Raw genomic sequence first — 13,426 nt, 5'->3', positions numbered from 1 at the left:
GCTGTGAAATGACCCTGTACATAAACTGGGTAAAAAAAATCTATCCTTTTTACCTTTAATCGCAGTTTTTTTAGTTGTTACATTTTAGGACAATTACTTTGTATAAATAATAAAGTACATTTAGACTTGAATCAGTTTTGTTTGGACATTTTGAGATTTGAGTTCTGCTTTTCCACTCTTAAAATTTTTATATCGTGCCATTTAACTTGATTCCAATTTTGTCTAAAACCAAATTAGTTGCCCACATTTTTTGCAAGATTTTAGTGTCATAAAACTTTTCCAATGTCATTTCTTCCACGTTCTTTGGTCCTCTATATTTCAAAATTTCATGATGTGGCTGAGTCTTCTTCCTGCACTATTAAAGTGGTTTTCATTGAATGTTTCGATATCCTAAATCATCAATTTAGGAATTGTTTGAAAAAACAATTCTTTTTGAACACGATCTGGATCAGCATAAGAGATATAAATTAAGATTTTATGACATGGTGAACATGATAGGTGTTGAGTTTCTTCAGACACTTTTTCTTAGCATCAGCCGATTAATATATTTATTTATTATTTATTTACTTATTATAGACCTTTTTTCTACATTATTTTTTATTTCTACATTATAAATAAGGTTTTATCTCTTGTGCAGACAACAGCATATCAGACTATACACTTGTATAACAACTACATAAGTTACTACAGTGTTTAACTTGAAGTGCCGTCATCTGTACATTGCCATTTTAATTATCTTTACACCGTTCTCTTAAAATATTTACAAGAAAATGACCCAGCATATTTTTTTCGGACAATAAAAAAATATCCACTGTAAGTTTTACTTTTCCAACAATAGTAAGTTAACTCAAAACATTCTTCTCAAACAAAACAGGAGGTAGTTCGAATAAAACGAACACTATTTAGAAACAGGGACTATAATACTGTACCTAATTTTAGGTGAAACGTGCAAAACTACACGTTTTGTATAAAAAAAACATTGTAATGAAATTTGTTGTTGTTGAATAGCTCAAATACTAATAATACAATACAAATAAAACATACCTTAACGACCTGGTTTTTCTTGTGTTGGAAAATAACTAAAAAAGAAGTGAAAAAAGTCATGTTTTTTTCTAATTAAATCCATTCTTACTCCCTTAAAATGTATGAAACTTGTATCTGTTTTCTACTTTTACTAATAGATAATTTCATTGGCAATTGCATGATATAAAATTTTTGCTTATTAGTGTTAAGCTACCCACGCTATCACTTGTTTTTGAAGGAAGAGGTAAAAACCTCAAATTCAAAACTTAAATCCTTGTAATTTTGCGAGAAATAGGTCAAGCCCCAAATTTATTTATTTATTTATTTATATAAGGCACAGCTACGTATTAGAAGTATTTTCTGTTCGAGGAGTGTGCCTCTCCACACAACTCCTGGGAGGTTATTCAATCATAATAACGCCACTTCAATACTCACACACACTTTATTATTAAAATATTATCAAAATCTATTACATATTAAATATTAAAACATTTACAACTGAATCTATCGAAATTCAATAATACAATGTCCAATGTCACATTTTCTCGCTTTTCTACACCTGTCATTATTTTCAAACTTTATTCTATTGCTGTTTACTTTTAAAATAAAACCTGCCAGCAACATGTCATCTCATGATAAAATTCTATATCCTAACATCCCCTCTGAATTTTATCTTTATATAATCATAACAACTACCTATCTACTCCTTAAAACTCAACTTAACTAACTTACCCAATACAACCATACAACAAATATACTTTTGAATTAATTAACCTAAACACCTTACATAACTAACTTAAAATTAAAATTTCAAGTTAACTCCCAAAAACCTTATATTCTAATAAACCTACATAATTCGTCACATCACAAATGTCCACTATGTATCACTCACTATACATTGTCTAAGTCTCAAAAACTTTGTTCTATCCAGTGGTTTAGTTAAAATATCAGCCAAATTGTCTTTAGTAGGACAATAATAAATTTCTAATAAATTTTTATCTAATTTCTCCTTAATAAAATGGTATTTCACATCAATGTGCTTGCTCCTCCTATTTAAGATTCCGTTTTTAATCAAAACTATTGCTGATTGATTATCAACAAACAATTGTGTTTTTGGTAACTCCCCTGTCAACTCATGAATCAAACTCTGAATGTAAAGCAGATCTTTTATACACTCGGCTGCAGATATATATTCAGCCTCAGTACTAGACAAAGCAGTTACTGACTGTTTGCGAGAACACCAGTGAATTGGACCACCACCATAAAACACTACAAAACCAGTCGTGCTTTTCCTAGTATCAGGATCACCTGCAAAGTCTGCATCACAATATGCTTTTAAACTTAGATCGCTACCACGAACATATTTTATACCACTGCTAACTGTATTTTTAATATATCTAAAAATGTTTTTAATATTTGCAAAATCATTCAAATTAGGATGTTCCTGATGTCTACTACAATAACCAACATGAAACGACAGATCTAATCTTGTTTTGTTCACTAAATACAACAACGAGCCGATTAATTGCCTATAACGATGCACATCATCATCACCACCTTTCCCCTCTTGATGTGTATCTATCAAAATATCTGGATGACTACTATCTTTTAAGCTTTTGTATTTAAATTTATCTAAAAGTTGATTTATGTAACTTTCCTGAAAAATTTTTATAAAATTTTCTTCAATTAACACATCAAAACCTATAAACTTTTCAGTTTTATCAAATTTCCGCATTTCAAATTCCGTTTCTAATTGATTTATTATTTTATTTAAACATTTCTCATCCTTACCAATTAAAATACCATCATCTACGTAAATTGCTAAGTATATATTTTTATTTTTATTATGAAACACACATGGATCTAATTTCATTTGTATCAATCCCAATTTCTTCAAAAATTCCGTCAACCTCTTATTCCACATAAGTGGCGCTTGCTTCAACCCGTACAAACTTTTCTTTAATTTACACACCTTATTTTCTTTGTCCTTTATGTTGTATCCTAAGGGTATCTCCATAAAAATATCTTCATTTAATTCCCCATATAAAAATGCTGTTTTCACGTCAAACTGCTTTATTTTAAACCCTTGTTGAGCTGCAATAGCCAACAACAATCTAACACTTGTTGTGTTTACCACTGGACTATAATATGTTTCTTTATAGTCAATATTATACTTTTGTAAAAAAACCTCTTGCCACTAATCTAGCCTTATATCTTCCACCAGGCTTTATTGTAAAAATCCATTTACTTGATATTATTTTTCTATTTCCTGCTTCCTGCCTTTCTACAATTTCCCATGTTTTATTCTTCTCTAAAGATTCTTTTTCTTCATCAATTGCTTTCTTCCATAAATCTTTATCAACACTACTCAAAACTTCCGTAAAAGTTAAAAACGAACTCTCTAAATCATAATCCATTAGCCTAGAAGGTAATCTCCTCTCTCTATTTGGTAAAATCCTTAAACCATCACTGTCTTCAACAGCTGAATCTTCTCTAACCTCCCCTCTCAAATTTATATTTTCTTCAATACAATCTTCAATATTCTCAGTACTTCCACCATCAACTTCAACATCTTCAACTCTATCTTCAAAAACATCAGTAACTCTTTCTTCATAAACACCATTATCTTCAACACCATTTCTAATATCTTCATTAACTTCTTCATTACCAACACCACCGCTTATAACTTCATCACAAATATCACCATTAATATCACTATTAATATCACCATTAATATCACCATTAATATCACCATTAATAACTTCATCACTAATATCAATGTTACGGTTAATGTGATAAATTGAAAATTATTAATAATAACCGGTTATTATGAATAATTACCGACAGTCGCGGTAAAAGTGATAAATTAATCACATTTAACAGTGATTATTTAATAATTCAACCTTAGTACTAACACATTTCTTATTAAAAGAGAACAACATCTTGTGTACGTGCTCGTGTACAGCCAAACTTTTGAACGTTTTGATATCATATATTAATATAATTTGGCATAATGAGTTTGGAATGTTTCTTGCATAATATTACTTTTCCATGATGCCTATAACATAATGTTTTGATTTAAAGTGAAAAATAGGTTAAGGTGCGGCGGGGGTGGCCCTTGGGCCACCCCTAAGCCGCCTATTTAGTTTTATACACACATAAATGACCTCATATTAATCACATTAACCAAATCATGCGGTAATTATTCACAATAACCGGCGATTATTCATAATTTTCACATTTATCACTTTGACCGTAACATCAACACTAATGTCTTTAAATAAATTATTTAATAATAAATCACTTAGTCTCACTTCCCTATAACACGTTTTTAAAAACTCACTAACATCACTCTTACTATTATTAAACGTTACATCTCTTGAATAATAGATTTTAAAATGTAAAGGATCCCATATTTTATATCCGTTATTAGTATAACCTACTAAAAGCCCTTTACTGCTTCTTGAGTCAAGTTTATTTAACTGAAAATTATTTTTAAAGTATGTTAATGATCCGAAAATATTTAAGTGTTTTAAATTTGGTATTCTATTAAACCACATCTCCGCCGGTGTTTTAATGTTTACTGTGTTTGAACATCTGTTTAATAAATAAGCAGAAGTTAAAACCGCTTCACCCCATAATTCATGTGGTAGCTGCATATCAAAGAGTAAAGCTCTTGTTCGTTCCATTAAGGACCTATTTAACCGTTCAGCTTTACCATTCAGTTGAGGAGTATACGGAATTGTATAATCAATATTAATACCTTTGGAAATACAATAAGTTTTAAATTGGTTACTGGTGTATTCTCCACCATTATCACATCTGAATGTTTTAACTGTTGTGTTAAAATGATTCTCCGCCAAATTGATATAGTTCAAAATTTTAGAAAAAGCTTCGCTCTTGTTTTTAAGAAGAACTACTTTAACAAAATGTGTATAATCATCTAAAAATGTAATAAAATATTTGTAGCCATCCCATGTTTCCTTTCCAATAGGACCACAAATATCACTGAGAATAATTTCTAAAGGTTTAGTAGCTCTATATCTAACAGTTTTAAAAGGTTTTCTACAAAGCTTAGATTGTATGCAGACTTCGCAGATGTCTACGTCATCTACTAAGTTTCTATCTATACCTAAAACAAGGTCTTTAGTCTTGTTTATAGGTACATGACCTAAGGCACGATGCCAGAAGCCTTTAATAAGGAATGTTTTGTCTGACCTCGAATGCACGACTGACTTTGACATGTCCATTGGCAGTTTCACATAATAAAGGCCATCCTCTCTGCGAACTCCTGTCTGCTTACACTCAGAGTTCTGATCCATGATTTGGCATTTATTTCTGTAAAATTTAACAATATAATTATCATCAGCTAATTTAGACACAGATAATAAATTCTTTTTAAGTTGGGGTACACATAAAACATTCTTAAAATTAATATTGTCTGTATAAATATTTCCCATGGTGTTAACTGGATGTATGTTTCCATCAGCAGTCATAATTCTGTAATTTATGTCTTCTTTGTCATTCAGATAATTTTCAGACGTAACAATATGATTACTGGTTCCTGAATCCAGGATGAAGTCCACAGTTGTTTTTAAAGGAATAAAATTACTCACATGCTGATGTTGCTGTAGACAGAATTTCGTGTAATGAGAATTATGCTTGCAGTACATACAGTTCGTTTGTTGACTGCACTCCGTATGTTTGTGTCCGAACTTCAGACATCTGAAGCATTGCAGGTTATTATTTTTCCATCCACGATTTGCATTCATATTCTGCCGACAATACTTGGCAATGTGTCCTTTCTTGCCACATTGAAAACAACTCTTGACTAAAAATGCGTTGTCATTTGTTTCTATTCCTGACGTAGACGGCGTCATTTCAGGTTTTTCCAAATTTAGATTTTGATTTTCTTTTCGCATAGTAAGTTCTAGATTTATTCTTGATAGTAGATTTATTAGTGTTTTTTCCGAAGTTTGGGTTGACTCCCACGCAGTTCTAAAAAAGGCAAATTTTTCTGGTAAGCTTGATAAAATTTTAATCATGATTTGTTTCTCGTCTATGCTGTAACCCAAATTTCTTAATTTTATTGCTTGATTTTCAATTTCTGCTATGTCAATCATCAAATCCGAATTTGAAAATTTGAATTTGTAAAATTGTTCTAAAAGTTGACAAATCTGTGTATCTTCATGTCCTAGAAATAATGTGTCAAATTTTTGTAAAATTTCTTTTGTTGTATTGCAATTCAATGCATATACAACAAATTTATCACATAATGAGCTTATTATGATGTATCTTGCTTTTGCATCCTTTCTATTAAAATCCTTTTTGCTCTCAGCATTATTTTCCAAAACACAATCTATATCTTTCGCTGTCAATAACAATATCAATTTCTTCTTCCAGTTTGTATAGTCTTCTCCTTTTGATAACGTTGATAATTTAAAATTTTCTTCCGACATATTGTTATTTTAAAATTTTCCAAAACAAAATCAGGATAGATCTTTAACTTTCATTCTTCTTATTCAAGAGATAATTCTTACAGCCCTCTGGGTACGTACGCTGGGCCCATAACCTGTTCGAGGAGTGTGCCTCTCCACACAACTCCTGGGAGGTTATTCAATCATAATAACGCCACTTCAATACTCACACACACTTTATTATTAAAATATTATCAAAATCTATTACATATTAAATATTAAAACATTTACAACTGAATCTATCGAAATTCAATAATACAATGTCCAATGTCACATTTTCTCGCTTTTCTACACCTGTCATTATTTTCAAACTTTATTCTATTGCTGTTTACTTTTAAAATAAAACCTGCCAGCAACATGTCATCTCATGATAAAATTCTATATCCTAACATTTTCATCGATAAAATTGTCCATAGATTACGCCCATAAAGTTTGATCACTACATGCCCGGACACACTGTATATTTTCTGCTTAACTATAACCAATCTAAATATCCGCGTTTTCGTTTATTTTAATAGTCATGCACTCTCTGATACTAGCGAAGGTCAACTGACAAAACGCTTGTTTAGGTGGAAGGGGTTGACAAGCGTTGATTCAACAAAAGTAAGTTATCGCCATCTAGCGGCAAATGGATCAAGGCTTTATTAAACCTGTTATGTTGGAAAGATGCGTATGATAACCGAGTATTTGAATACAAGCATAAGTCAAAATTGTCAATTTTTGAGTTGTCTCAGTTTAGATCTAGGTGTGTGATATTGACATTGTTGGCAAATGCGCAAGCCGCGCGAGCCACTAAAAAAAATTTAGAGAGTTGGTTGAGTTTGAGTGCACAGTGCACACCACTCGTCAGAGTAAATATATTCTTTGGTGCACACGCACAGCACAGTCAGGCACAGCAAGGCACAGTTGAGTGAGAGTGTGAGTATCCTCTGTCTAGTCTACTACGAAGTGACAGACAGACGGTCTTGCAGACAGTTCGCGGATTGCATTTTTTTTTATCTGTGATTGGCGATTGCTGTGCTGATTAGTGATTGACTACCTAGGTACTTGTGTGGCGGTGAGTTGAGAAATTTAAATCAATCCATTTACATAAATCAACAAATTTTATACTATTAGGTCGTAAATAATAGATTTTGAATAATATTGTGCATGTAACTTAACTTTTTGATAAGAAAGTACTTTGCTAAGTGTTACCTTTGTATGGCAATAGGGGTTGGTAGGTATAGGTTGGATAGAGTATCTAATGATATTTTTGCAACATTGCATTGTTATATTTTGTTGAGCGCTTGACCACAGATTAGAGAGTATGCGCTTGACCTTGTACTGCATTCTTTGTAGTATCGATCTAACAATGAATAAACTATAATTCTATTTTTAATTAATTGAAAAGTAAAGTTGTGTGGCTACATTTCAATCTTTGCTGGGCGGCTGTGTTCTGTGCTGTGTAATTAATATATTATGTAAGATTTCACTTGTGTTCCGTTTACTTTTAATCAAGGTTAGGGCTAAGATTAGGGTAAAAATTAAAAACTTCTTAGAGAGGCATAAACAGAGCATGGTTTTCTGAGTATTAAACACTAAACAGTTGTGAAAACGGTTATAGTGTTATTGTGGTTGCAACATTTGCTGCACCTACTTTATAAAGTACAAAAACATTTATTTGCATATTAGCAACATGCCCCGGCTTCGCATGCCATGTATTAAGTATTAAAGATATATAAACCTTCTTAAGTCACTCAATCACTGAAAACTGCATTGAAATCCGTTGCGTACATTAAAAGATCTAAGTACACAAACAGTGGGAGAGACTTTGTTTTATCCCATAATCAAACCAAATAAAGTCATTGGTTTTTAACCATATCTTTATAGCATAAAGTTCAAATTAATGTGGGCTATAGAGCTTTATGCTAAACTATACATATAAAGATTATGCCTTCATATTATTATAAAAAACCAAAATAAATATTGTAATTTTTTAAAGAATTTGCGGTTGCAATTGATCCATCCTAACTACGTTGGACAGATTCCATCGTCTAGAATTTAATATTGTGTTAAAATAGAAGTAGTAAAACATATAATGATAAATACAATAGATACAGAGCTAATCTTTTATTCTTAAACATGTAAAACATAATACTCTAATGTTCAATGGCTAAATTTATAATACAATGTGAATATTTTTGCATAATTTGAGATCTGTTTTAATATTTTTAAAACTCATCTTTTTTTAAGTTACTTAAAAACTGTTTCGTCTTTTCAGATTCAAAACAAAATGTGGGGTCTATTTTTGTCGGTTCTGAGCTGGTTACAGCTCAGTCCAGTACCATTTATCGCAGATGTGATTGGTACCACAGAACCTGCACTCAAACTCCTCATATCTATTTTAATGGGGTACCCCTTAGCTGTAGTTTACCACAAATATGTAAGGCATCAGTATAAAGAACATCGAAACAATTATTTTATTCTGACTGGATTAGACATGGCCTACTACAATTTCGGTTTATCCATGTTCCATAATGTCATACCAGCTGTTGTCATCTACCTCACTACAATGGTGCTCGGGCCGGGCAAGAAGAATGTAATTGTGTCTTTAATATTCAACATGTCCTATCTACTGATTGGATATATAGTAACTGAGTCAGAAGACTATGACATCACATGGACAATGCCTCATTGCGTGCTCACACTGAAGTTGATAGCACTCTCTTTTGACCTCTGGGACGGAAAGAAAATGTCAAAAGGAGAAGAGCTCTCGGCCAATACTAAAAAGACAGCCCTGACACAAGCGCCATCGTTCCTGGAATTGATTGGTTTCATATACTTTCCTGCATGTTTCCTTGTTGGGCCAATTTTCTCCTTCCGGCGGTACTCAGATTACCTAAATGACAAGTTTCCTTTAGACAAAGAAGAGGCTGTGTTCAATAAGCAAGCAATGACTAGATTATTACAAGGAGTGGCCTATTTAATTGCTTTCCAAGTTGGAGGTATGTACGAACAATACTTTTGTTAACAAAGATGTGTAAATTATTGCTAGCATATAATATGTTCATTGTTGTGTATCTCTATAATGATCTCGTCTATTAAATAGGTATTACCACAGAATAATAATAAGTACTGTATTAACTACTTGCATTAATTAATGCCCCTAATCAAAATAACATTATTCATATTATCTTACAATTCAAGTTAACTTAATAATGTTCGAATGAACAAATACTGATGTATTTATATTATGACAATACAAGTAATTATCTAAAGAGGTCATTGATAGATAACATAAAGTATATTTCTAATTTCCCCAAAATAAACAAGTCGATTTCGTCAACCGCTTACGCTATTAAATGGTAGTACATAATAGATATGAAATAAGAATATTATTATTGTAATAATCGTTTACGAAAATAAATATAGATGACCCAAACTTAATGATGGCCCAAAGTTCACTGACTCTTAGCCCGTTATTTTCTCATGGGTACCTAGTTTGCTTTTTATATTGAAATGAAAATTAAGATCTTAATTAATCTAAACACGTCAAAAAATGCATGATATAATGAATAGTTTGTATTTTTCTGGATATGTAATAAACATTGTGCTTTATAAATATTTTAGTGTCGGTGTTCAGCATGAAGTACATCCTATCTGACGAGTTCTGGGACGCATCAATCTTCTACCGCCACCTGTACTGCGGGCTCTGGGCTCATTTCGCTCTTTACAAGTACATTTCGTGTTGGTTGCTCACTGAAGGTAACATTTATTTTCATATTATTTATGTACAGTCATGAGCACATCAAAATTAAAATTTTTGTAAAATAGCTTCTATGGAAACTGTGTAAGATGCCAATTTTAGCCTGACGAATGTGCCTGTAAATGTCTTTGTAGTGTGTTATCTAGTTGTAATAATATGTGCTATTTTGTATCAAAAAAGCTTAAATCCGATCGCTGTCGACTGTATCTGTCATTACAATACCACAATGCATTACGATAAATTGGATCACAGTAATTTATACTTCCTGCGGCCAATCCATGTATCGTGTCAGAATGCCTTCTACAAAAATGATACATTATTTGATTGGAAGTGTTTTATAGCCTCTGTCAATTCATTTTCTACCTATAAGTAGAGTTTCGTTTGTTCATTTGTTACAGCCAAATGAAGTCCACTGCTGGACAGTTTATTTAATAATAAATTATTCATAACTTTTAAAAGACGTTATATTATGGTAAATTATGTTGAAATGTGAACATTCACATTCATTCTAAACAGTGCCTAATATTATAAAGGCGTGGACGTTGAATAGCTTTTTATCTGAATCATGCTTCTGATACATGATCTGTCCTGGTTTATGAAGCAGGGGCTTACAAAATTGTAATCTGTTTGGGTCTCATAAATTATTCTTATTAGTTGTGAAAGGAAATAATAAGTAGTTGTCTATATTTTTGATAACGTCATTAAATTTGTTGAAGTCTCATTTGAATACAATGGATAGCGCCATATTGCGTAATACAAAAAGTTTTAAAATAGGTACTGAATAACAAATTAGTAATTGAGTTCTAATAGTAGGTAGAGTCATATCTCTCGTTTTTTACGAATACCTACATTTTGACGAATTCCGATCGGACGTAGTGCGAAACTGCTCTTACCCTTAAGTTCCGTCGGTCTCGTAAACCTTACCCATACCTTAACTATTGACATTTGGCTGTAAATAAACCGTCTTGGGAAATCTAGCAGATTTACCTCCATATCAACATCAACCTTTGTGAAAAGGAATCGTAATAAAATGGGTTTTAAATCGTAATAAAATGCATTTATAAAACGTTAATACAACAAACAAAACAATAGAATACCTCATAGGGAAACGTTTTATGCGTTTTAAGACGATTATATTTTTGTTTCTGAAGTTATTAGCCGCAATCAGTTATAATTAAAAATAATTGTGTAGCTCAAACACAACTTTCCCTATGAATAATATACGAATGTCGAGTTTTATTAATTCTATTCATTTTTAACAATTCATCAAGAGAATAACTGAGTGATTGCATTAAACCTTGTGAACATTAAATAAAATATAGTATTGTTAACTGCCATTATCTTCATATTTCTCACTGATTTATGTGTTTGTTATTGCTCCGGGTCTTTTTACTTCGGAGTCCAATCTAAGCTATTTTTATTGTGGTTCACAGCATCTTGCATACGCTTCGGGCTATCGTTCAACGGAACGGAGAAAAAGGACGACGACACGGTGGTATCGAAGTGGGATGGCTGCAGCAACATCAAGCTGCTTCGCTTCGAGTTCGCCACCAAATTCCAGCACTACATCGAGAGTTTCAACTGCAACACCAACCACTTCGCAGCTGAGTATATTTACAAACGTCTCAAGTTCCTAGGCGACAGGAACCTCAGCCAGGGCTGCACGCTCCTCTTCCTAGCGCTATGGCACGGCACACGATCCGGCTACTACATGACATTCTTCAACGAATTCATGATTATGTACATGGAAAAGGAACTCGAACCTATCATCAGTAAAACCAAAATCTACAACCAAATGTGGGCCAACAAGTACACGTCTTACATACTATATTTCCTCCTCAAACTGTACACAATAGTTTTCATGGGATGGAGCTTGGTGCCCTTCGATGTCAAAGTGTTCTCCAAGTGGTGCAGCATTTACGCTAGCCTGTATTTCTCTGGGTTCCTTTTCTTCTTGCCATGGGCATTTGCTTATAAACCGATGTTATTGTCAGTAAAAAACAAGTTGTAACGTGCGGTTTCGACTATCTACCTATTCAAAATGTCAAGTTGACAACACATTTGATTTTTCATGTCCGTCAAAATGGCGGGATCTACATGGAATCCAGATAATTTTGATACTTCTACGATTTCCTTCGGTGATATAATTGCTATCTTGATATTTGTAGTTATAAGTTAAATTATCTGGTCTCGCCATCTTGATATCAAAATAGCGGGACCAAACTAAAGGAAATATAGAAAAACAAAATAAATATTGAAATTAAATGTACTCAATAACAGCGAATGGTTTATTTTGGTCCCGCTATTTTGATATCAAGATGGCGAGACCAGATAATTTAGCTTATAACTTTACAAATATCAAGACAGCAATTATTTTACCGAAGGTAGAAAATAGTAGAAATTAGGTAGTATTTTATCAGTATCAAAATTATCTGTGGGTCTAGTCAAAATGCCATCGCAAACCAATAGGAAGTTTTCACTAATGTCAGTCGCCGCGTCACCAGTAATTCGATTCGATCGGAAAATGGCAGCCAAAATGCACATTGAACCACCAACGACGCGGCGATATAAAAGTTCATTCAAAATCGAATAAAAGTTAAAAAATGTCTATGACTTTGCGATTGTTTTTACTTTTTTTGGTTTTTTTTTTAATTTGTTTCTTCCTTCTTTCTGCTCTCTGTGGGTCTAGTCAAAATGCCATCCCAAACCAATAGGAAGTTTTCACTAATGTCAGTCGCCGCGTCACCAGTTATTCGATTCGATCGGAAAATGGCAGCCAAAATGCACATTGAACCACCAACGACGCGGCGATATAAAAGTTCATTCAAAATCGAATAAAAGTTAAAAAATGTCTATGACTTTGCGATTGTTTTTACTTTTTTTAGCTTTTTTTTTTTAAATTTGTTTCTTCCTTCTTTCTGCTCTCTGTTTACGTCTATGCTTCGCCGTCAAACTAACTGTCAAAACGACATCGCGATACGGATTTGTCAAAACAGCCTTAGGGTGGGTTGCACCATCTTAGTTTAACTTTGACAAACGTCTAAAATCTGTCAAACTCCATACAAAAAACTCCGGTTAACGTCATAGTTACGGTCAAAGTTAGGTGGTGCAACTCACCCTATTGGTTTTCGATTGAATCGAAGCTTATCACCGGGGTTTTAGTAATCGCAATGAAAATGGC

At 32.6% G+C, this 13,426-nt stretch overlaps 1 protein-coding gene across 2 annotated transcripts; it reads left to right on the top strand.

The window, feature by feature from the left end:
* The first annotated feature begins 7,534 nt into the window (after positions 1-7,534).
* On the top strand, positions 7,535-12,920 carry LOC135086856 (lysophospholipid acyltransferase 5). Of its 2 annotated transcripts, none has more exons than XM_063981676.1 (4): positions 7,535-7,557; positions 8,761-9,484; positions 10,110-10,244; positions 11,679-12,920. In XM_063981676.1, the coding sequence occupies exons 2-4, from the start codon at positions 8,773-8,775 to the stop codon at positions 12,254-12,256; spliced, it is 1,425 nt and encodes a 474-aa protein (XP_063837746.1). In that variant the 5' UTR covers positions 7,535-7,557; positions 8,761-8,772; the 3' UTR covers positions 12,257-12,920. The 2 variants fall into 2 exon arrangements, with proteins under 2 accessions (XP_063837746.1, XP_063837747.1); XM_063981677.1 differs by lacking the exon at positions 7,535-7,557 and adding an exon at positions 7,867-7,960.
* Positions 12,921-13,426: the final 506 nt, after the last annotated feature.

The sequence above is a fragment of the Ostrinia nubilalis genome, chromosome Z (assembly GCF_963855985.1).
Source record: "Ostrinia nubilalis chromosome Z, ilOstNubi1.1, whole genome shotgun sequence".
NCBI lineage: Eukaryota > Metazoa > Arthropoda > Insecta > Lepidoptera > Crambidae > Ostrinia > Ostrinia nubilalis.
The sequence above is the reverse complement of the archived record's forward strand: the minus strand, read 5'-3'. Positions and strand labels throughout refer to the sequence as shown.